At 30.8% G+C, this 24199-nt stretch overlaps 2 protein-coding genes across 11 annotated transcripts in view; one reads left to right on the top strand and one right to left on the bottom strand.

Moving 5' to 3' along the window:
- Positions 1–3356: 3356 nt before the first annotated feature.
- Positions 3357–6477, bottom strand: LOC108724940 (protein Cep78 homolog). 2 transcript variants are annotated; one of them, XM_018451648.1, is made up of 6 exons: positions 6229–6477; positions 5703–5929; positions 4841–5211; positions 4474–4658; positions 3988–4380; positions 3357–3890 (listed from the first exon to the last, which is right to left on the bottom strand). In XM_018451648.1, exons 1-6 carry the CDS (start codon positions 6280–6282, stop codon positions 3357–3359), a joined length of 1764 nt encoding a protein of 587 aa, XP_018307150.1. In that variant the 5' UTR covers positions 6283–6477. The 2 variants fall into 2 exon arrangements, with proteins under 2 accessions (XP_018307150.1, XP_018307151.1); XM_018451649.1 differs by lacking the exon at positions 6229–6477 and having other exon boundaries at positions 4841–5207; positions 5703–5759.
- A 927-nt stretch (positions 6478–7404) lies between these two features.
- Positions 7405–24199, top strand: part of Pde8 (phosphodiesterase 8) — a 32952-nt gene continuing 16157 nt past the window's right edge. Inside the window, exons 1-11 of one of the 9 annotated variants that reach the window (XM_018451667.1) lie at positions 7405–8259; positions 9718–9974; positions 12710–12817; positions 15863–15957; positions 21996–22055; positions 22185–22375; positions 22563–22622; positions 22697–22763; positions 22866–23033; positions 23209–23423; positions 23653–23813. In XM_018451667.1, the coding sequence (XP_018307169.1) occupies positions 9878–9974; positions 12710–12817; positions 15863–15957; positions 21996–22055; positions 22185–22375; positions 22563–22622; positions 22697–22763; positions 22866–23033; positions 23209–23423; positions 23653–23813 (1222 nt within the window). In that variant the 5' untranslated portion in view covers positions 7405–8259; positions 9718–9877. Of the gene's footprint in view, positions 8354–8832; positions 9975–12709; positions 12818–15040; positions 15324–15862; positions 15958–21533; positions 21812–21995; positions 22056–22184; positions 22376–22562; positions 22623–22696; positions 22764–22865; positions 23034–23208; positions 23424–23652; positions 23814–24199 lie in introns of those variants that run through there. The other 8 variants (XM_018451665.1, XM_018451669.1, XM_018451666.1 and 5 more) reach the window with 8 other exon arrangements.

The following is a 24199-nucleotide window of genomic DNA, read 5'->3' as shown; positions in this document are numbered from 1 at the left end:
TCCTCTTACTTCTTTACAGTATTGCGCTGTCGGCAAAGTCTGTGTCCTCTCATCCATCACCAAGCTAAGGTCGCCGGTAGTCAGGAAAAGACGAGAAAGGCCTGCAGGCCGACAGGAGCTTCCTCCAATATCTCGACACAACGTTACGATTTGTCCGTAAACTGTGTTCCATCATCGCAAACCAAAACTGCCTGATTGAGCATTTCGAGAAAAGTCGTTATGACTCGTCAACCGAATAATTGTGATATTTCTTTGTGGCACGTCAATCGCTAAAAATAATCTTTCGATACATTATGAATACTTGGTTGCATTTCTCAATGAATGTAAATTATCAAATTTATTACTAAATATTTATTACATTATTATCATTGAATTTCAAAATAAAAAATAAAAAAATAATTATTCCCTAATCGTGTAGCGATGTGAAAGTCATGAATATTTTTTCACAAACATTAAGAATATATTTAGAATAATGTTAAGAATATATTTAAATATATATTAAGAGTCACAATTAATTACAGTAAACAAAGTAAGTTGATACGAACATCTTTTGCGGCGTTTATGCTCTCACTGCGATACCGCGGATTGCGCTCCGAAAAGGCGGAGAAGCTCACTTTATCGTTCGGGCGAGAACTGCGAAGGGCGGTTATTATTAATTGCTTCCAGAGGGTTTTACAACCGGGCGGTTAAAGCCACGGTCTTTTTTACGAGCATCGAACGGGCCGGTTTGGCTTCCCTTTTCCACCGCATCAGCGCAGTTCTCTCCATCCACTCTTTTCCCGCTCCGGACACTCGACCGGAAACTTCATTTACATCGTCAGCATCTATAAAACGGATTAATTGCAGTTGGCCGTGCGACGAGTGCTGGCATGCACAGCCGACGAACGTTCGACAGATGGAATTTATCCGCGAGCGCATCCTCCACAAAACTGCTTTTTATACTCTTTTTTTTTTCAAAATATATACCTCCAAATGTTCCATATTATATTTAATGTTTAAAATAAGTAAATTTTATTGTCTTTCGAAAAATTTATAAAATATTAAAAAAATAAATGTAATTATCATCTAAGAAAAAAAACATTAATTCTACACACACTCACACACACACACACACACACACACACACACACACACACACAAAAATCACGATTTTAAAAAATTCACGAATTTTAAATTTGAAGAATACAAACTAGAAATTAACTATAAATCATTAGATAAATGTAATTAACGACGAGTTTATAGAAAATAGAACATACTAATTATTTTTACAATTTGTACTACTTTTTTTTATTTTTACAATTAATTAATATACAATTGTTAACTATACATTTTTTACAATAATATAAAATATTGAAGTTAAAATTTTTAAGATAGAGTCTGTAATATAAAATGTAAATTTCAATTATTTTTTTTATTTTAATAATATATATATAATGATTTAAAGATTATATTATTTTACGGAATTAGATACAATTTTTTGGCTAATATAAATAAGAAGAAACACTATTACCGGACATAGGTCAACGAGTTTTAAATGGAATTACGCAGGAAAATGGAAATACACAAAAGTTGTGGATCATTTAACGAATTAACAATTATAATCTGCGATTAGAATTCCTATCATTAGCATAAGCCCGCGTCAGTGGGGTTGAAAAGTTTCCAGCGTTTGTTCGCCAGTGCCAAAATAATCAGAAGGGAAGGAGTAATTTTATGCGATCGCGCGGGGAGATTATGAGGGAAAAGTAGCCGACGAAGTAGTTGAAGAATGTTAAGTCAGAGAACCTTATTATCTTACCAAGATAAATCACGAAGGAATTGAGATTCTTGTTTAATCGTAGTAATTACAGTAGCAAGCTAAAATTAAAATTAGATATAGCGAAGTCTGCTCAGTGAATCTTTTTAATATAATTCGGTATTTATTATTTTCAAAAAAAAATATTTATAATAATCATTGATAAAATTAAATAAGAGTAAATAAAGACAAACGTACATTGAATAATGCAGCTTGTACTATCTGTAAGCTTTATTTAAAATTATTTGTTGCCCGAATTATGTATGTATATAGTTTAATATTATTTAATTAGTATACTGTATTGCAAAAGAATTATAAAAGAAAAATCAGATTTCAGAAGAAAAGAAGAATAAAAAGAAAAAAAATGTAACATTAAGCCATAGTCTGTTTTATATAATAGATTAAAACTACCAGTAATTTTCTCATTATGTAATAAAAAAGATATATTCCAATTCATTTTTTGCAAAATAATTAATAAATTAAATGTAACTAATACACTAAACAGTTTTATTAATTTCCGCTAGAAGAATTAAGATAGAAGAAGTATATTTTTTAATTAATTTATAACTTATGGAAACAAAAAGAAATTTTTTTTATTTTACGTATAGGATTTCTGTTTCTTTATTTGTATGTGTACAAAGCAAATATATTTATATTTATAAAAAATACTGCATAAGGTATTGTACAATATATATTTGATAAGTCTTTTCTGCTAGTTTTTATTTCTTCCCGGAGAACATAAATTTTAGATACTATTTCTCTAAAATCAGTATCAAGAACTCTAAAAGTATCAAGCGTCGATCTTGTATCTTCTTCTGTAATATATGTCCTCTAGGACTATACACAGAAATCGATTTTTTTTGATGATAATAACAGTACAACGATATATTGCTGACTATAAGTACATTTAAATCAACCGTCGGGAACACCGATCGTAGGAAACATTGTGAAGATAATGTACGTATCTACTTCGGTTATATCCTCTAGGATTATACACAGAAATCGATTTTCTTTGATGGTAATAACAGTACAACGGTATATTGCCGACTATAAGTACATTTAAATCAATCGTCGGGAACACCAGTCGTAGGAAACATTGTGAAGATAATGTACGTATCTACTTCGGTACAGGCTATTGATCCGATTAACGGAGCTCGCGTTCTTTGTTCACTGATATAGATGCCCTTACTTGTACCTAATTCAGAGAGAATAAGATTTTTATGTAATATACTTTTAAATATAAAACGAAGAAAGATAATGAAATTACCGCAGAGTTGACTGATCCAAAAATATATTAGAATTTTAGTGTGTAATAAATCGTTATATAAACGTAAAATTATATATACTATAATTATAATTATTATGTATAAATCATAAGAATAAATATAAATAATGCTAGAAAAGTATATAGATAAGAAACATAATTAAGGTAATTGATTTATTTATTCGTACAATTTTTACTTACATATAATAAATTTCACATTAAATTATATACAATATAACACAATTACACGAGATATAAATTTTTTAAATTATCAATGCCATGATTTTATTTAGGACAATTCTATCTTTTGTGAAAAAATTGGGCAATGTCATTTTTAAACGGTTGATTTTTATTGTAAGAAACATTAGATTTAATTTTGTTTTCGTTAGCTTCTTCGCTAAGACTTTTGTCATCCACTCTTAATATTTTCCCGTTTGTAGATATTTTCAAATCATTGAATACGTTTTGTAGATTCGCGTAAACTTGATTTTCGTAACGCATATTTGATTGAATAGAATTTTGCATAGCAATTTTATTTTTGAGATTCCTCAGTCGGGGTTGTATTTTATGATATGCTTCTTCGGCATTCAAACGGCGATCTCTTTCCTCCAATAGAAAATTGGTGTTCGTTTCTAAGTCCCGTATTAAGTTCTGATTGTGTTCAATCATGAGAGATAAGCGATTTTTTAATTCGTCCGCTTTGTACCACTTGATACGACTTTTGTTCACTGCAGTGTGCAATTTATATTTTTTATCACTTCTTTTCGGCTTGCATACGTGTCTTGTTTTTTGCATTTGTAAAATGCTATCTTTCTGCATTTTTATTTGAGCATGCTAAAACAGAAAAGTATATTATATAAATCGAATGTATAATATTTTTACTAGCAGTTACTTGCGTAATTCTAATCGCTATTAAATTTAAACAACTTACAGTTTGAATTTTGAAAAATCTGTTCTCTTTTGATACATGCTGACAAGATCTATTCTTAGGAACCATATCTTGTACAAGGAAGTGTTTGTGGCTCAATAATCTTTTCTTCATTGGTATTCTTTCCCCTTTGCTTTTCCTTTTTTTTAGAAACTTGCGAATAATTTGTAATATATCGGCCGACACTTCATTATCCCTGAGATCAATCTGCATAAGTACGCTATTTGTTTGTAAAAGTTCCAATGCAATTTCTCCTCCGCGTTGAGTAATTCCGCAACATCGTAAACATAATGTTTTGAGCCAAAAGTCATTTTTCAATATACGTATCAACTGCTTCAAACCAATATCACTAAATCGGTAATTTTTATCAAGTATTAATACTTGCAATCCTTCTTCCTGAAATGCGAATGCATTAAAATGTATTAAATAATTAAAATTAAAAACGTGACGTCTTAATTAGAATAATAATTTTTCTCTTGATATACTTACCACCGTTGTATGAGCATCACGAGATAATGTTGACTCCTTCCAAACATTTTGCAACAAATCTGCTTTCCTCTTTTTGAAGAAAAATGACAAATACGTAGCACTTCTATTAGTAAGGCAGCATGACGATAGATTCAGAACATGAAGATTTGAATTACACTGCAAACTTTCCAACAACATATAACATCCTATAAAAAAGATACAAATATATTATTATCTTCATTTTTCTTTTACATTAGTTGAAATTATAAAGGTTTATAAATTTATAAAGAAATTTATAATAAAAAGTTGTACTTGAAATACGTAGATATAATGCCAGATTTATATTGGTTGTTTGAAAAATTCAAATATTTTACAAATTTCAACGAACCCATATCACCTATTCGACATCTGGCCAATGACAAGTTTTGCAGATTACGATTATTTGCCAAGCCATCAGCAAGGATCCTTAGATATTTAGGTGCCAGAGGGATACCATCAAGTGTGAGGATGGTAATCATCAACGAATTCTTCAGACAGACTGCGACGGAATGAACGAAGCATTGTAGAAGACAGTTCGTGTACAATACTGGCTGCCGTCGGTCCTTTCGTGCGCATCTCCTGAATGTGCGAGCAGAATGCCAATCCATTTGCCATTTTACGATTTGCGAGTTTATATCATCGTTTTTTGCCATTTTCATATTTTTTAATTCTTCTTTTGATTGTCTCTTTGTCGCGGCGTCACCTGCAAGCTCAAACTTACTGCGAGTAGTATCCAAAAGAAACAAATAATCATAGTATTTAATTTTACTTTTCAAATGTTCAAATATTTTTTGTAACAATGATTATTTTGAAAAAATGTTAAAATTATTGAAAATAAGATTTAATTCTCTATATATTAATTATTTTTTATATAAAAGATTTACATTGCTCTTGAGTGTATGAAATTACTTTGTAAAAAAGTAATTTATTTGTCTTTTTGTCACAATTTTAATTAGTATTTTAAACATTTACATAAAAGATTTAAAAATCTAAGAGACTTTTAGAGAAAATTATATCAGGAATTTCAAATAATTTTTTATAAATCTATATCAAAAATCACTTATAGTCATATAAGAATCTTATAAAAATGATTTAATATTTATTATTTCAAGACAAATAATAATTCTTCCATTTAATTACTAAAACCGTTTAATATCGCGATGTTAAAAGGAATATATCACGAATTAAATTTTCAACATATTTTCAATTACCATAATTTTATAAGTTTCTGTTCTATGTCCATTTTTCCTCTAATCTTTTTATTGCGACATTGACTATATATATAAATTTTGGACAGACTTCGATCTTCCATTATACTGTTCAATAGTGGCAACCAGTCTTTCAAATTTATATAATCGGCACAAAATCGCAAGCAATTCTTTTGCAGATACATTTGTATTGTTGGTAAAGGTTTTATGTTTTTCTCGCGGCATAGCACCTTCATTAAAAATATATCTTTGATATTATTATTTCTTTTCAAAAAAGAAATTATAATAATTGGTATAAGAGGTTATTAAACAGAAGTAACACAATCTCTGTTCTACTTATCAAATCTACAAATAAATTTTTAGAAATTAAATATCTTAATTATTTCATTTTTTATAAGTGCTAAAATGAATTTTTTATTTAATAATATTTCCAAAGTATAATTAAAATAGCTAAAATAATTAAGAGTAAAGTATAATTAAGATTGCAAGCTACTGATTTTATGTTTAACAAAATTTTTAAATAACCAACCTTGTATGTATATTCAAACGATCCATTGGAACTTTTCTCTTCGCAATTTTGCATAATGTCACGTGTAATTTTACTTGATTACGAATTTCATTCCCTAAGGACCTATAATTCTCGCCGAAATAAAATTCAGATGACGGATCACGCGTTCTGAATGGACGAAGACATTGATATAAAAATATCGAACATTTGAATGCTACTATTAGCAGAAGGCATGACAATTGTTTCTTCATAAATTCCACAATGATATTACGGAAAAATGCGACTTAATATGAGTAATAAAAACGGCAGTTAAAACTATATTTAGATACTCGTAAATAAGTGCAAGGTAAGATAAGTGAAATTATTGAAACTTGTTTATATGTATACATATACAGGGTATCCTGCGAGACTTTTGCCAAGCGCTTTTTTGCAGATAGAGCGAACTAAACTGAGTCGAAAAGTCATCTACCATTTTACAATTTTCGCAGTAATTAACAAGATATTAACAAGATATTATACTAAAAATTGCCGAATATTGGTTTTCAATAATTTTTTATTCAAACACTATCAATTTTACAGAAAAGAACAACAAGAGACAAAAATTGTTTATTTTCTTCTCATAGAACTCTAAGAATTTTTTCAAAATTTTTTATCAACTTTTTAGTACTGCATTTTCTTATTGGCAACTATTTTTACCAACATGAGAAAATACGGTATTAAAAAATTATGAAAAAATTCTCAGAACTTTTTTTGAGAAGAAAATAAGCAATTTTTGTCTCTTGTTGTTTTTCTATAAAGTTGATAGTATTTGAGTAAAAAATTATTGAAAACCAATATATATATTCGACAATTTTTAGTAATTGATATCTCGTTAACTATTGCGAAATTTGCAAAATGATTTTTGCAAAATGAAAATTGCAAAATTGCAAGATTTAAGAATATTAAGAAATAAGAGATAAATCTGTATAAAATAAAGGATAAATCTATATTAGAGAAATATATAGAATGTCGAAAATTATTGTAGACAAGAAGATAAAATTTTTTTTGTTAAAATACATAAGAATATATTTATAAGATAAAAGACTGTTGTCACATAAAATGTGATAGAATGTGAATAATATACATGAAAAAATTGTTATTATACAAAACAATCTCAATTGTTCTTGCGAATGCATTTACTTATCTTAAGTTGCGAGCAGAAATTGAGAATTTACATTAAAGTACTAGAAGCGTTGCATTAAAAAGCAGCGGATAAGAAATAAAACAGATATATAAACGCACGATAAGCACTTGTGTAAAGATAACTTACGTCACGGAAATTCTAAAACGATCCTAAATAGTCGCCTTATAAAAAACGACGCTGTGTTAAGCGATTAAATTTACAGTGATAATTCCTCGATATCTTGTATTTGCTACTCGCAAATTCTACTTATCCCTCCCTCTATTGTCCGTGAGTATTACTAGTTTGAAATTACCGCTTATAATTGAAACACGCGTAGATCTTTCATATACTGTATCTTCGTACATATTTATGAATATTATTCAAATATCTGTTGCATTATTTTAAGTAAAAACATGAGATAGATGCATGACGACGGACAAGAAGACTTTGAACGATGAGATTTCAAAGACGTCCTCGTGAAATCGCACAATTTAGCCAGTAAGTCTGAGGCCATTGTGCTGCCTACACCCGATTCCATCTTCATTAAAATCTCGCGCACACCTCGAAGCGCCGTGTCGCCTGACAAAGGAGTATCCGCGATTCCTACTGTTCGCCTACTGTGAAATCGTCGTCATCGCAATCGTTACGTGACATCACGAAAGTCTTCAACGAAAAGTTTTCACCTCTGTCCCACTACATTCGCTTCAGTCGCCGAAATAAACGCCGCTTGAATATGCCGAATACGCATCGGGAGTTAGCGCGGAGCCGTATCTGACCAAGTGTCCCGTACCTACTTGCATCCCATCTACTTCAGCGCGAGGCAAGCGTTTCGAAGAAAAAATTTCTCTGCACTGCAGTTTAACGAGACTACAAAGTTGATCTTATCGGATGTAAGGATCGCCTCTTCTAGAGCAGAGACTCATTTGGACGACCTACGATTGACACATTGTGTTAAAAAACATGTGATAGGCACACTCAGTAAACGTACGTACATACTTGTACAAACGTACGTACTGGCCTGATATCATTATTTATTTCCGAGGGTAATTAACGGCTTTATTCTTCTTTATCGAACAAGCCAAGTGTATTTTTATTCACCAAATCGAACGTATACATCTTATTTCAGCAGGAGAGAGTCATCGTATTTTTGAATAAATATTTTTCAATTTAAATGTTAGTGTTGTAAGGCAATAAACAAAATTTAATATTAATAATTAATATGTATATGCTTAATAGTAATAATTACTATAAATGCTATTGCACAGATATTTAACAATTGAATTTATTAACTTGTAGATATATCTTATAAATTGAATTTAAAGTAAAAATAATTTGGATTACCTTTTTATTTAAAAAAGCTGCAATCGTTATTTTTAATATAAGTATACTTTTATATCGTTCTTTTTACGTGAGCATAACACATTTCAAGATAGCAAAAAAATAAAAACTTTTATTTATTAAAGATTATTATCTTAAAGTCTTATCTGTCTCTTTAACTTTAAACTTTAAATGTCCGTATCTTGGTATAGGAACTACAGACTTGTATCACTATGAAAACAGTGCCTCCGATAATTATGCACACAACACTATTTGCCCATTTCATGCCCACACAACGCGTAATCGGACGAATTACGTGAACGGCTATCTCATGCAAAATGTCTCTAATTGCGCATGCCGAGGATTGTGGCTGCCAAGTGATACAGCTATTTGAGATGCGTCGCGGAACTTTTAAATTATATGTAGACACTTTCGGTGGAAGATAAGATAAAGCTGACTGGGAAAATTGCACTGACGTATGACCTCGTACACGCGAAATCTTCGCCTCGGTCTTGACGCACGTTCAATGCTGATTTAATCGTTAACGGTTGCAGAGTTTTCGCAAAATTTCTGTTCGTCTCGACGAGAGCAAACGTTTTATTTGGCTTTTTAATGAATAATTAACAACTATCGCGTATTGTAAACATTACGAATGTTTATTAAATCTGTTTGAAAGTGAAAAATTCCAAGTGATTGAAAAAATCCCAGTTGATGCAATATAAATTTCATCGGTACTCATTATTTAATCGAGTAATTTAGCGATTTAGCATGTCGTTCTGAAGTGGTTTAGTCCCGGCTTTATTAGCGCAATCTTTTATGTACGTTAATTAATGTAAAATAGTATTCGCACAATCAATGTTTGGGTTATGCAAAATCAGTGCGCAGAGGACTGTTTCCTTCGGTCTCGAGATAAGCAAATTGATATGGTGCATGAGCATGCATTTTTACACACACGCGTGCACGGTAAGCACACGTTTCATTTAAATAATGTTGAATTCTCAGCAATCTTATTTTTTTTCTAAATGAAAAAGAGGAGATTTTGCTTCTACCAATCGCCTTCGATGAAAGATAACCTAACGACTGTCGCGGCTGTCATTGACGATTCAGAATCTGGCCGGATGCTTTTCGTAATTTCCGACAATGTGAGAAATAACAAGGAGGTCCACCGCGAACTGAGAGCTCGTCTTAAGAATGGGATGCAAGATTAGTATACTGAAGTGCATGAAAGGCAAAGTCGAGCAGGAGAAGAGTATATCGTCGGAAACTAGCAGTTCTATCGTTACAAGCGGTACGTTACTCTTTTTCTTCTAACATATTTTTGTTTCTGATTTTACCAGGAAATAAATTGTTCCATGTTCGTGTAAGGTTAAATTTGAAAATCATAATTTATAAAAGATGTAGACAATTGGACAGACATTTACATTATGATTTATATAACAATACAAAGCTATAATTTTTGGAAATTTATTATGAAGATAGATACGATTCATAATTTATTTCACACTTCATGCAACCGTAAATTAAAAAAAAAATGTTTTGCTATATGATTTTCTATGAAAAAACATAACGATAGAATAGATTTAAAAATTATATTTTTTATTAATTGATTATTTAATAATTTTGATCAATAAATAATATAGAGATATAAATAATGTATCGATCGCAATCCACATTAATTATTTCTTAATGATTAGCACTGTAAAATAAAAATTTACAAACAACGTATGTTCGTCTCTGTAACTAAATCCTTTTGACGCGAAACTTAAATGCTTCCTTTCGATTGCAAAATGTAATCAAGTTTGCACGTATTCGGCTCTTGGATATATATAATATACGATTGGGGAATTTCAAACGTTGAAGCATAGTAATCTTCTCTCGAAGGTCGACATCTGGATGATTATGTTCTTTGTGTTTACTCAGTATAACCTGTTTACGACTGGTTGGAGCAACGTTACACTCTCCTACAGAATTTGCTTTTTAAATAACTATTTCTGTTTTTCTGTATTGCATTAATTTAATCTATATCTTGGACATACATATTTCAACGCTTCAGTTGGTGATAAAAGTAACTAATAAAATGCTTCAATTGATAGCAAAAGAAAGCTTTTAGAATTTCCAATATAAGTATTTTTTACGTATATAATATTATGTCTAAAATCTACATTATTGTTATCATTTTCATAATTATGTCAATTACATAAATATGCATTTGCGTAATAATTATGGCAAAAAGAAATTTACACCAAATACATAAATGTAATATAATACTCAGAACTTCATTGTATATTATTAGATACTTTCAAATGATAATATAAAACATAAGTTTGTAACTGTCATAGAAAATAGCTATTTATTTATATCTATTTTATTTATATCTATTTTATTTATATCTATTTTATTTCTTATTTATTGTTTCTTAACACAATGTTTTTTATACGAATCTTAGAGTATTTATATTGAAACTATCTTTTAGTTAAAAGATATGTATATAATTGTTTGATATTTACAATGATCAATCGTCAATTATTATTTTAACTTTTCAAACTATTGAGTGCATGGTCAGACATTTTCGAACTACTGAGTATAGCATGGTTAGACATTAAACAATAATAAGAAGTTTCATTATAATTGAAGAAAATTATTATTTCGATGTTTTTACGGTCAAACGAGATTTTATTGTTCAAATAAATTTTTATTTCTTCCTCCAACTTTCTAATCATAAAGATCATAATGGTTTGACGTTAACAAAAGTTGAACAATCAATCGAAATCGTATTACTGTGCGTCCGTCTGATGGATGCCTTTCATTAAAGAGAAGGGAAGGAAGAACGGGGAAGGTGGATTTCAGGTAACAGTCATTCTCCTTGACCTAGTCTACGACTGACCACGCCGTGCGTGTGTCGACTGGAGTCATCGTTCGAGACATGAATTAATCAGATGTACGAAAGGGAGCAACTTGTAGCAATGCGTTTCTAATTTTTCGATTTAGGAGTCTGCGCAACGCAATGTCATACTAGCCGCGGCCGTATAATATTTCGTTCTCAAGGATTGATTCTAGGACGAAGGTTAATTGTTCTCCAACGCTTTCAAGAGGACTTTTGTAATTTCATCACTTGTACCAATTCTACACTTATATCTGTAATTCTTTAAATGAATCGATTATCTTTCAATAATCCATTCACTAATGTGTGTGTGTTTCAACAATAATTTGTTTAACTCTTCAACAAATTTCTTTTTCCAATTTCGCTTCGTTTTCTAAACTTATAACAACAATATGTAACTAGAACTTTTGCCTATCTTTTAAATATATGATGATTGTGAGAGCTATCTATATAATTACTATATTTTCAGATTGCTTTTATCATTAGATATTTAATAGGACGTACTTATTTATAAATAACGGCTATCATTTTTTTTGTAACTTTTATGAGAAGAAATTGAGGCTTATTAGGTATTATTTTAAATTGCTATAGCCTATGTCGTGTGCGTGCATGTTTTGAGGGAATTATATAAATGAGGTCTTCTATTCGTTTTTTTCTTAATATTATTGTTATAATGCAGTGATTTGCTAATAAATATTCCACAGTCACATAAGCACAAACTTATATACATTAAATTCAGTTCGAGTATCAATATCATATATTGTCAGATACAGATATGATGTATAATATTTCTATCATCTGTATATGTAAATGCATGTCGGGTACTTTAATCGATTTTCTAGAAAATTTATTAAGTGTTTTAAGACATTAATTTATTTAGCTTACTAGCGATAAGTACAGACCTGTCCAATTTGAGCTCCGGAGCTAAAACACAAAGCCATTGACGCAAATAAATTAATATGGGTAAGATTTCGGTGACTGTAAAGTGTTGATACGCGTTTGATCGTCGTGATGCTTATCAACACTTTACAGTCCATGAAATCTTACTCATTGAATTTTTTGTGTCGATGGCTTGTATTTTGGCTCTGGAGCTCAAATTAGATAGGCCTGGATAAGTATTTACATGTAGATATTATTTACAGATACTACAACAGAGCTCGACAGGGACGCAGACAGTCTGTATCTCGCGTTCGACACACACAAGTCCCACAATTTTATCGCCGAAGAGGACGATCAAAAAGTAGCGCAACGTTAGTTAATTATTGGATTAATTGTTATGTAAAGCTATCTATATAAAACAGTAGAAGACATTATTCGATTGCCGATTACATTTTATATAATCTAAATTTGTAAACAATATTTATATGTTATCAGCATCGATGATTACATATACGCATATTTTTTCTTTCTCTCTAATTAATTAATTAATTAGATTAATTTCACTAATGTTCACATGTGAAATCGGTAAACATGACTCCTGTGTAAGTCGTTTAGCTAACATCGATAATATCTACGATGTTTTTGTAGATACGTAAGCAAAGTACAAGTAGTTTGAATTATCTTATCAGATCGAAGATTGTTAACAATGAATTCATTTAAATGTCTATGGCAACGTATTCGTTCTGACTGAAACAACATGATTGTTATTTAAATATTTAGTAGAGTTATATTAATACAGTAGAGCATATATCAGTATACACATAAATTTTTTTTATCTGATCAGATCAACGACTTTATTTTTTTAAATTCAATTGCGTATGACCATGGCTATATTAATATACATATTTTTTAAATAATTCAGTAATTTTTTGTGGACTTAACATCAAAGAATGTTCAATCTTTAATTTTTTTCATTTATCGCCTCTGTGTATGTTTTACTTTTTCATGCATAATAATGATGATTCTTCTTTTGAGTGACGTTTTATTTCTAAAATGATCATTTACTTCGGGAAATCTTGTTCTACTTTTTCTGAAACTCAATTTTACGCGATGCATATTTCTGTCTGTGTGCGCGTTAAATGGACCTGCAGTATCTCTGATCTCCCCGACGACGCTATCGCGTTTGCTCTTCTGGGGCCAGTCACTCTCAAGTAGAATTTTAACTTGGTCGATTCGGTACTCTCGGTCAGTCGCTGTCTTTGGGCCGCAAACGACACATCGTTCGGCACACGTGTATGCCGATTTTTATCGTCGTAATTTTAATCCGCTCGTGATTTTAATGCCCGCAAACAACGTCGGAACAAATTGTATTTCAGTGTTGTTAATTGTGAAATCTCACGAAACTGATCATTTCGAGTGCATGTGTTATGTATGAGCGAATGTCATTAACTTTCAAACATTTTTAAACATATTTAAATAATGTGGTGTGATGAGACAAACTTAATGCTAAAAGAATGTATTAATTCTTTTATTTAACATAAATGCCGGTTAAAGATTTTTAAAAATGTGAAATTTTTAGTAATATCTCTTATTTGATAATAGTTTGCTGCGAAAAATTAACAAAATTCTGAAGAGATTTAGCTAATAAAGACAACTTTAATTTTATCTCCACTTTGTCATAAAAATGGGTATACGTTAGACACAATTTTTGTATTACTTTTAACAAAAAATTTTTTAAATAATTCACTGTTAAAAAATTGTACGATTATTTTTGGATAATTTTGATCTTTGGAACGAAAATAATCTATTGAGCAACTTATTTAAACCTAGACAAATTACTTAGCATTTCAAGAATTGAAATAATTGATAATATTTTGATTACATTAATTAAGATTCATTAGTATATGTTAACTTGATGAATAATAAATAATTTCTGAATGTCTTACATTTTAATTTAAATACATTTATAATATCTTGGAATTAACATACAATATATTTATATTTATACATATTTTAAGTACACAATCTTTTTGTGCTATTTATAAATTACAAAGACAAATTTATTTGTTTTGTATAAATATGTAAATTACGTAAATTTAACTTTTTTTTACATATTCATATATCCGAGAATAACAAATTTTATTATATTTTTATTCAAATAAAATAACTTCCATTTTTTTAATAAATGAAAAAAAACATGTATAATGCATTGATAAACAAAAATGCAAATGTTTATAACAAAATATCAATTTCTATGTGGGAAATAATTTGCTGTTATATTAATACTATATATTTTTAATTTATTATTATAAGAAAAGAAAAAATTAATATATTGCTTTTAATAATAATATAATTAAAAATGTCCCCTTAATTAATAACAAATTTATTGAAAATTAAATAATTAAATCCGTATACACAACAAATCAAACTACAAAGACTCTTTATAAATAAAAAAAAAAATTGGAAAAACTAAGGACAATAGGAGTCAGGCGCAGAAGACGTTGCGCAAATAATACACCCATAAAGCGTAAAACTTCTTTATTCTACTAAACGCGCGAAATAATTAAAAAATTAATTTCTAAAAATGTAAAAACTTGTCTTATTATTGCGGATTTCAGTGAATTTTCGAAAGAAAAATTCACATTGACGAATATTTAATATAAATAATGATGTGTAATAATATAACACTGTCAATGTAATGAAAGCAGACACAAAGAAATATATTTTCAAACAGTGTGAAATCACATAGCTCCGTTTAACTCAATGACCCCAAGGCCGAAAACATAATTCATATGGCATCGCCGCCGAATGAGTATTTCTTTCCAAGCGAAGACGAAGACAGCTTGGAGGATGAATTATTTCCAGATCATTTATTCGGTGCGTAAATGATCGTATCCAATCTTTTAAACTTTCCATCTTAATTCCATTAAATACATTGTAAGGCACGCATTATGTAATTATTTTGTAATAAGTACGTCCTGTAAGTAGAACAATCTCTCAAAAAATTGGAGCAACGATTAATCTACCTTCTCAATTAAATTCAATTGACTTTTAATTGCAATAAGTGCTACTGTGACCCATAAATCCCATAAGATACGTCCATATAGTACGTAAATGTATCTTTAACAAGCTTCGTTATCATAATTACTGATGCATTGACAACTAAAATACGTTAATTAATAGATTGAGCATGGTTAGGAAAATGTCCGATACAATACATATACAAATTAATATACATGAATAGCGAGTACCAGCTTTATTACATATGGCTTTAATGACGATAGATCTTCAATTACGATGCTATAGTCACGCTTAGCAACTACCTGTTGCTAAGAATTATCGATTGTTCAAAAGAATATCCGTCAGTGTTTCGAGTTTGATTATAATAAATTGAGTATTCGATGCGATTGTTTCAGGTAAGACGGATGCGTTTGACATTGTGACTGAAAAGAATGAAAAAACACCCTTCGAGGACAGCACCCACGATGAGAACGGCGATTACTTGACTGTCGTAAGTTACTTTCCGTTACTAAATATTATTCAATGATATAAATTTTTTAAATGTCATTTTTCTATTTTGTATAAATTGCTTGATGGAACATCAAGCAGTTAACCGAGTAAATTATTCATATTGTTATCCGATGTACTATTCCATAAATAATCGGTATGTTTACAATATGCAAAAATTCCGTTACGTTCCTTTTAAAATAAATAATTCTTCAAATCACAGAATTATTAAGTTAATTTAATTATATTAATATAATAAACTTCGGATTATCTACTTTCTATAACTGATCGAGCGATACAACATAAGATATAACGATATCTTATTGGATTATATCTTATTGGATATTCAGCTAAATATATAGAGACTCATATCGCATAAAGATGATGCACTTGACGATAAGTGACGTGGCTTGTGACGTAGGCACGCGTTATCACATTTCTATTAATCAGAGGCCTGCTATCTAGACACTTTTCCATTCGTAATCAAAGATAAGAATCGCCTAGGTTGTACAACTTCATACTTTTGAATATGGATAAGAGACTGAATTTCGATATATTCGTCGATTGTTTATCGATTTCCTTTTAATTTCAGTGATATCATTAATATTTTAATAAAGAGACTATTTGCTGGTGAAGTACCTCATTTCCAAAAATTGGAAATTTTATTAACAGTTCTGATTGCACCCGCAATAGTTCTACAGTTCTCTCTCCTGCTAGGTTTTATAAATAGTTCCGTTGTGATTTAGCTTGAAAAAAATATATATAAGGTGCTAACTTCGCATAGCACCCCAAGATTTGAAAAAGTTGATTTTTATTATGAAATCTTATAGTTCTCGAAGAGTTCAATAATTCCTGATAAATTTTAATAATAGTTCGGGGGACACTAAATATTTTTAAATAAACTTTAAATCTAAGAGCTGGCATCTCAAGTTGCACAAAAATTAATTTTTATTAGGAACTCTTTTGTTTTTAAAGAGTCCTACAGTTCTGGATAAGTCTTAGTGACAATTCCGGCATTTAAACATTTTTAAACAATCTTTTAAACTAAGCGCTGGTACAGCATCAAAAGAGTAAAGTACCTTTTAGCAGCCAGCTGACTTTTTGGCACTCTCCGATAGTTCTACAATAGTTCCGAAGATTTATATAGGTTTCGATCAGAGTACGGCTTTAATTATTTTCGAACAATTTTTTAATCTGAGCTCTGGCACCGCACCACAAGAGTAAAGTATCTCCTAACAGTCAGATCCAACCGACTTTTTGGCATTTTCCAATAGCTTTATAATAGTTCCGACGATATTTATAGATTTCGTTCAGAGTTCCGGTCATTAAGTACATTTTAACAAATATAATTGTTGGGAATTCAATTTCCCACTCTCAGCTACTCATTAATTGATCATCGATAGCCTACTTATCGATAGTCACTAGGTTATTACTTCCACCTTGTGGTGCTTATAACCTTTTCCATTTTATTTGTTTTGCTCGACTCATTCATCGTACCACGTTGATATCAAGCATTACTAAGTTTATCTTTATGTCTGTTCTTCAAGAGACACGATACATAAGTATGAATCTTGTAATACGAATGTAATACGAATCTTGTAATCTTGTAATTATTAAAAAGTATAATACTTAAAGACCGAAATTATGAGAGAAACGTATAAAAATCGTCGAAACTATTGTAGAACTATCGGAAAATGCCAAAAAGTCGGTTGGAACTGGCTGCTAAAAGGTACTTTACTATTGTGATGTGGTGAAAGCGCTCAAATTTAAAAATTGTTAAAAAATATTTATAGGCCCAAACTCTAATCGAAACCTATATAAATCGTCGGAAATATTGTAGAACTATCAGAAAATGCCAAAAAGTCGGTTGGATCTGGCTATTAAAAGATACTTTACTCTTTTGGTGCGGTACCAGCACTTATGTTAGTTTAAAAAATCGTTTAAAAATGTTTACAGGTCAGAACTGTCACTAAGACTTATCTGGAACTGTAGGACTCTTCGAGAACAAAAGAGTTCAATGATAAAAATTCATTCTTGTAAAACTTGTGGTGCCAGCTCTTAAATTTATTTAAGCTCTTAAATAAGTATTTATTTAAAAATATGTTTGGACCTGTTATTAAAATTTATCAGGAACTAAAGAACTCTGTTCGAGAGAATTATAAGATTTTATAATAAAAATCAATTTTTTCGGTTCTTAATGTTCCACTCGAAGTTAGCACCTCATATTCTTACTTTGCGGGTGCAAGCAGAACTGTTAATAAAATTTCCTATTTTTTTAAATAAAGTGCTAACTTCACAGAAACCAGTAAATATACTTTTAACAATGTGTATTCACATATGTTACAAACTCGAAATGTTAATTTCAATTTGCTATTTTTAATTTAGAAATGTATCATTCTTTTGTTTCTATATCTCTACTCTGTTATCCTCTTTTGTCTTTCTCTTGGCTTTTACGTGAAAAAGTTTACAAACAATTAAAAATCAGTTTACCTCTAATATTAATATTTAAAAATTATCTATAATATTACGTTCTAAAAATAATATAAAGTATCGGCGCAATTTTCCAGGTTTTATAAAGAATACGTAATGAAAAGAAGACAGGAAATGAAAACTTTCAAACGAAAGGAAAGTTCATCGAAATATCAAACAAAAAATCATACGGAAGTGTGGACATAAATAGCTCGAAAAGGGAGAGACATCGTAAATCCCGCTCGCAGGGAATATTCAATCGTTAATTGTACGTAGCGGAAAGAAAAAGAAAAGAGATAAAAAAGCGGGGGAATAATCTAGCGAAGAGTTGTTCTCGGCGTCAGCCCTCTTCGTTCTCACGGTACTTCGTCGGGAAACTCACAATCAAGGCCTCTCCTCCCCGCGATAAAAGCTTCGCGAAGAGAAATTCTAAATATACGTGCGTTTTTCTGCGTATCACTGATGTGGCTTTCCACCGAGACCAACCCTTTCAATAATTCGCGCAATGGTAACGAAGTTTTTTGCAAAGTTTTCGCGCGGGGGTAACGACAGGGTAATGCTCGATCGGCTTGAGTCATCTGTTCCCCGATGGTCGATTAAATATGAAAATTGTTCGGACTCTCTTCAACCTCACGGGCATAAGCGCCGGCTGAATAATTGATTCGCGGCGCGCAATCGCAGTGAAGACGAATTCTCATTTGGCCGCTTCCCCTCGACGAGTCAAGATCTCATCACTCGACTATAAACAGGTCTATAGACTGTCTCTAGACAAGCATGAACGGCCAGATAAAGAACGGTAGTCGAGTCCGAGTTGCTCGCTTAAAGTATGCGGATGTGTAACACGCTATTACCGTGCACGTTTCTGGCAATCCAGAAAATGTCAGTTAAGAAAAATGTGCTAATAATTGGTTACGCACTACACGTGTTTGAGTAAAATCAAAGTGGGAAAATCGATTGTGCGACGCACCACGTCAGCTCGGAACCCCTGTAGAGTGTAAAGTTACCCCACGATAAACTTTCTAATATTTTCCTACGAATGATTTCGGATCTTCGAAGCGTCGAATGTGAGAATTATAGTTCGTCTGTGCTATCAGAAGTGTCTTGTTAATCAGAAGTTTGGAACATGTTCGAACGCGATGTCACTCTTTTGTCTTATTCACTTCGTTGTTGTTCCCCTCGGTTAATCGTTGTCTCTCGAACGTGCTCGTACTTACGTACTTTCTATAGCTCGAGCGATGATTCAGAGCTGAACGAAACACAATTGTCGGAGTTGTCACGCACAGCAATTATTCTGATTGAATTATCGGTGGGAGCAGTGTTTCGTGAAAAGTTACAATGTTTGATACTGTAGGCTAAAAGTGCGCACGTTGTGCCAAGTTAAACGCTAAACCGGCAATTTGCGTTTATGTTTATCAACTTGTTGATGGAACGAATTGAATTTTCGCATCGCTTCCGTGCAAAATTTTTGGCTCATTATCGTATACGTATGTGTTGATTTCTGCTATTTTTTAGAAATGAATGTAAGATAATAATAATTGTCACTCTCGTTCATTCACCGTTATTTTTTCTACAAGAGATGTTGATTAATATTGCGAAGTGACTCGCGACGAATCGATAGCAGGATAGCCGTTGTTCTGTTGCATTTTCCCTACCTGAACGTAAACGAACTTTTCTACCCTTTCTATGGTTTACGTTCGCCGAACAATTAAAAAAACGAATATAAACCCTACGTATTTTTCGTCCCAATGTGCAGTTTTCTCTTTTTTAATTAACAGTTATCTTCTCAGGGTGCACAAGAAATCGAATATGCAATATTCTCAACTGACCATAAATTTCTCTCCCTAATTCCATATTTGATCACGACAATGGTTCGCAAGCGACCAGCTATGATGACTCAAATGGTATCTGTATAGCAAACCACCAGTAATTGTTAACGCAGCAAAATTTAATTTATTTCACAAATTTATGATGTTTGCAATGAATTTGAATTTTATTTAAAAATAAAATTCAAATTTAACCAAGCGAATTTTATTAAAGATGAATATTTAATATTATTAAGGATGCATAAAAAATTTTTAGAAAATAAAACTAATAATTTTTTTCAGAATGAAATTATGTGGTATTTAAAAATATCCTTACGCTGTATATATGTATATACACATTATTTAAAGGGCACGATAAACTTGTAGCGATATCGCTTATTTATGAATGTTTTTTCCGTTAGCTAAAAAGTTTTATCCGGCTTTTTCACAAAATATACTATCATTACTGAAACTCTAATATGGATACCTTATCGCAGATTTCTGTTTCTGATGCATCGAGTGAATATATCGATCTCACTAGCCATTGATCGATGATCAATGTCACAATGATCCTCTCTTTAAACGTCTGCGATTCTCTATCGACTTGATAGAGTTAAATATTAGAATTAAAATATGAAATACTTATTACAAAACAGATAAAAAATTGTAAAAATTAAAACATATCTTTAAATTAAAATATTAATTCCGAAAAAAATGTAAAAAGAAATATAATTCGGAATAATTAATATCTGCCACACAACTACTGTTTTTATACAACTGCTATTTTGCTTTAACGATTCTCACGCTAATAAGGTATATTGAAAAATAGATGTTTGTCTGATGCTTTATGTCTGTGTGGCGAGACTAGTGACAGTATTTTTACGAAGAAGAAAATCGTAGACATGATGTAGTAGCACTTTCAGTATAGTGTGCGGACGTATGTAAAAGAAATGGATGCACTAAAAATAAGATGCAGTGGCTTGAACTGGTAGTATACCAATATTAGGGTTCGAAATTATTATCAATCGTCATTTCTGGTATAATTTTTATGCACTTATAATTTCATTTTTCTGAGGAGTATTAAGAAGTAGTAAATTTACTGCTTTCCTTAAGTCGCAAAATATTGCCCGATGTATCTTCAATACGTAGTAAATGTACACTAGGCGTCATTGATGCCTTCCAGCTTAAAATTTATAATTTCCTCCGATCGTACACATCATATCTATACAATATTAAAAAAAAAAGAAATTTCCTTCCATTACATGTAACGGAACGCCTAGCGTATATATGTATGCACAAATAGCTTCTAAAACAGCCAAGAGTTTGCAATAATTTGCAGTGGTAATTATTCTTTAAAATCGATCTTTATCAATTTGAAATGTACAAATTGCTAATTTCGTTGTTATTGTCAAATATTTGACATACACAGGTTAGAGAATGATACGATCCAGCTATTAATTGTCGCAAATGAAAGACCAAATTCCGTATCATAGAACCGTAAAAAATGTGGAAGTATCTCCACGTGCGCGTCGTCGAGCGAAAATTTACAAACTACTTGAATTGATATATCTAGATAAAGAGGAGTCGGTATGTAACCAGCACTGATATCGATGCATTAATATTAAGTCTCTGATTAGATTTGATCAAATAAAGGTATTACTCATGGTAAACATGCATTAAAATTATGAAAAAAAAAGAGAACTGATAAATCTCTCTAATCACAAATTTATTTTATTCAGCTTCTCAAATTACTTTTTTCTTCTGTTTACAGAAAGGACCTCAAGATCTTAGTAATTATTTATTAACAACCAACGTTCCTAGTATTGTAAAAGTAAGTATAGCAACGTTCGATTTGTGATGAAATTACAAAAAACATCCAATTTTTTTTTGAGACATTTTTGGCGTCACTAATGCACTAGTTTCGTTTTCCATACTTCTGTCAAACTTCTTCATTGTGCAGATATTATTAGTCTTTAGCAAAGATGACCAACAAATGGACATACTTGCTAATATCGCGAGAAGATTGGGATGGAATGTATCGATGGCAAAAGATGCGGAAAAAGCATTAGAACTTTTTCAAAATCGTGCTCACGAATTAGTGATTATCGATCATAGAGCACATCACGCTGCCGAGGGTGATGCTATTTGTAGGTATGGCAGGTCGTTTAAATAAAATCTAATGAATTCTCATCTGTGAAGAAGGTTTTTTTGCTCAAAATGTGAATTTATTTAAAAAATGTTCTATTATATATAATTTTCACAATGTGATTAATTATTTACACACGTGCACATTCTTTTTACATACTCTATTTGAAATGTTAAGAATATTTAATTTCAGAGCGATTAGGTCAAGTCCGGTTTATCACAATTCTGTCATTATCGCGCTCGTAAAGAAATCGTAAGTCTGTCAATTTTAAAAATTTAATTTACTTTTACTTTTATTTTAACATTTGAATTTCACGTATCTTCTAGGTACTTCATGCTTGATGAGAAAGACCATATTGTAGCATTAAACTTGCTAGAAACAGGTTTTAACAGAGTGAGTGTTTATTCAAACATAAGAATGCTTTAAGAGTACATAAACGAGGCATATAGACAGGTTTTCTATTGGATTCTTTGTTTAGTTTCGCTTATATTTCAGGCACTGATGGAATGTTCTCATGAAAGTATATTAATAAACGAATTAGTAGGGATATATACTAGCTCATTGTTGCCGAGAACTCAATTAGCAGCAGCGCATGCATTATATTTAGCACTCGACAGGTGCCGCGATATGGTGCATGTGACCAATGATAAAAACATTGTACAGGTATCGCGAATAATATATTTGTATCCAATCTTTATATCTTATATAGCCATATATTTTCAATATTTTCCATTAAAATGAGAAAAATTCTATATTTTGCACACATATAAGTATGCATTATTCATTGTGCGTTATTTTTTTAATTTATACATAGACCGTAATTTTACATTGCTTTTAGTTTCTAAATAAAGTCAGCGAAAAATTGTTAGGATATAAGGTAGAAGAGATGATGGGAAGAAACCTCTCGGAAATAGTATATTACGAAAATTTTCCTCTTATGGAGCAGCAACTAAGTAAAGGCCGAGAATTCGAAGGAAATATGAATTGCAAGAGAAAAAACAATCAAATGATTACGATCAATTGCAGGATAATTCCATTCTGTATTACATTAAAGTATGTTTCCTTGATGTAGTAATTTCTAAAAAGTTTAATATATTTTTTATAAAATTTCATTACTTTGTGTTAATTCGATGAAGTTTTTCGTACATTTAACATGTTCTAATTATTGAAAAAAAGCAACCTTTTTCATTATAAAGTATCATTATTATTGAAATACGCTCTGTTTATTATTTTATAATAACTGTCCTATTATAATTTTATCGATTATTATATCTATCTTCAGAAAACCAAGTCATTATATATACGTATACGATACTACGTATTTATCGGAAAATTCAACGCCAATAAGCCCAATTAGCAGCCCGTTGCATCCTCCTCTTAAAACGAATGTGACGAACGCGCGGAAATCCTCGGATGTCAGATCTGGTATAAGTGAAGATAAAGGTATTTCTACAATATCAAACAAATATTATCGCTAATATTAACGAATTGTATGAATATAATTAGAAAAAGTTGTCAATAAAGAAAATTTCGTCTTCTCAGTTTATGCTTTGGTATAAAAATGAACGCATTGAAAGGCGCGAATTAGGTCACCGGCAATTTTATGACACACTTTGCGGCACGTATTTTTACGTTGAAGAGTTATCGCACCAATATCAACATATTGTCGTTGTAAACATGTCAAGAAATTTAATAGCACAAAACTGGAACACACCTGCCATAGCCTGATTAATACGAAGACTTTATGTGTCTATTGTTCTAATTAATTACTGATATATTTTGAAGATTTAAATTATGTATTTAAATTATAGTATTCTGTTACATAGTAT

Source organism: Mycetomoellerius zeteki, unplaced genomic scaffold (genome assembly GCF_001594055.1).
Source record: "Mycetomoellerius zeteki isolate Tzet28-1 unplaced genomic scaffold, Tzet1.0 scaffold316, whole genome shotgun sequence".
NCBI lineage: Eukaryota > Metazoa > Arthropoda > Insecta > Hymenoptera > Formicidae > Mycetomoellerius > Mycetomoellerius zeteki.
Note: the sequence above shows the minus strand (reverse complement) of the source record. Positions and strands in the feature narration are given on the sequence as shown.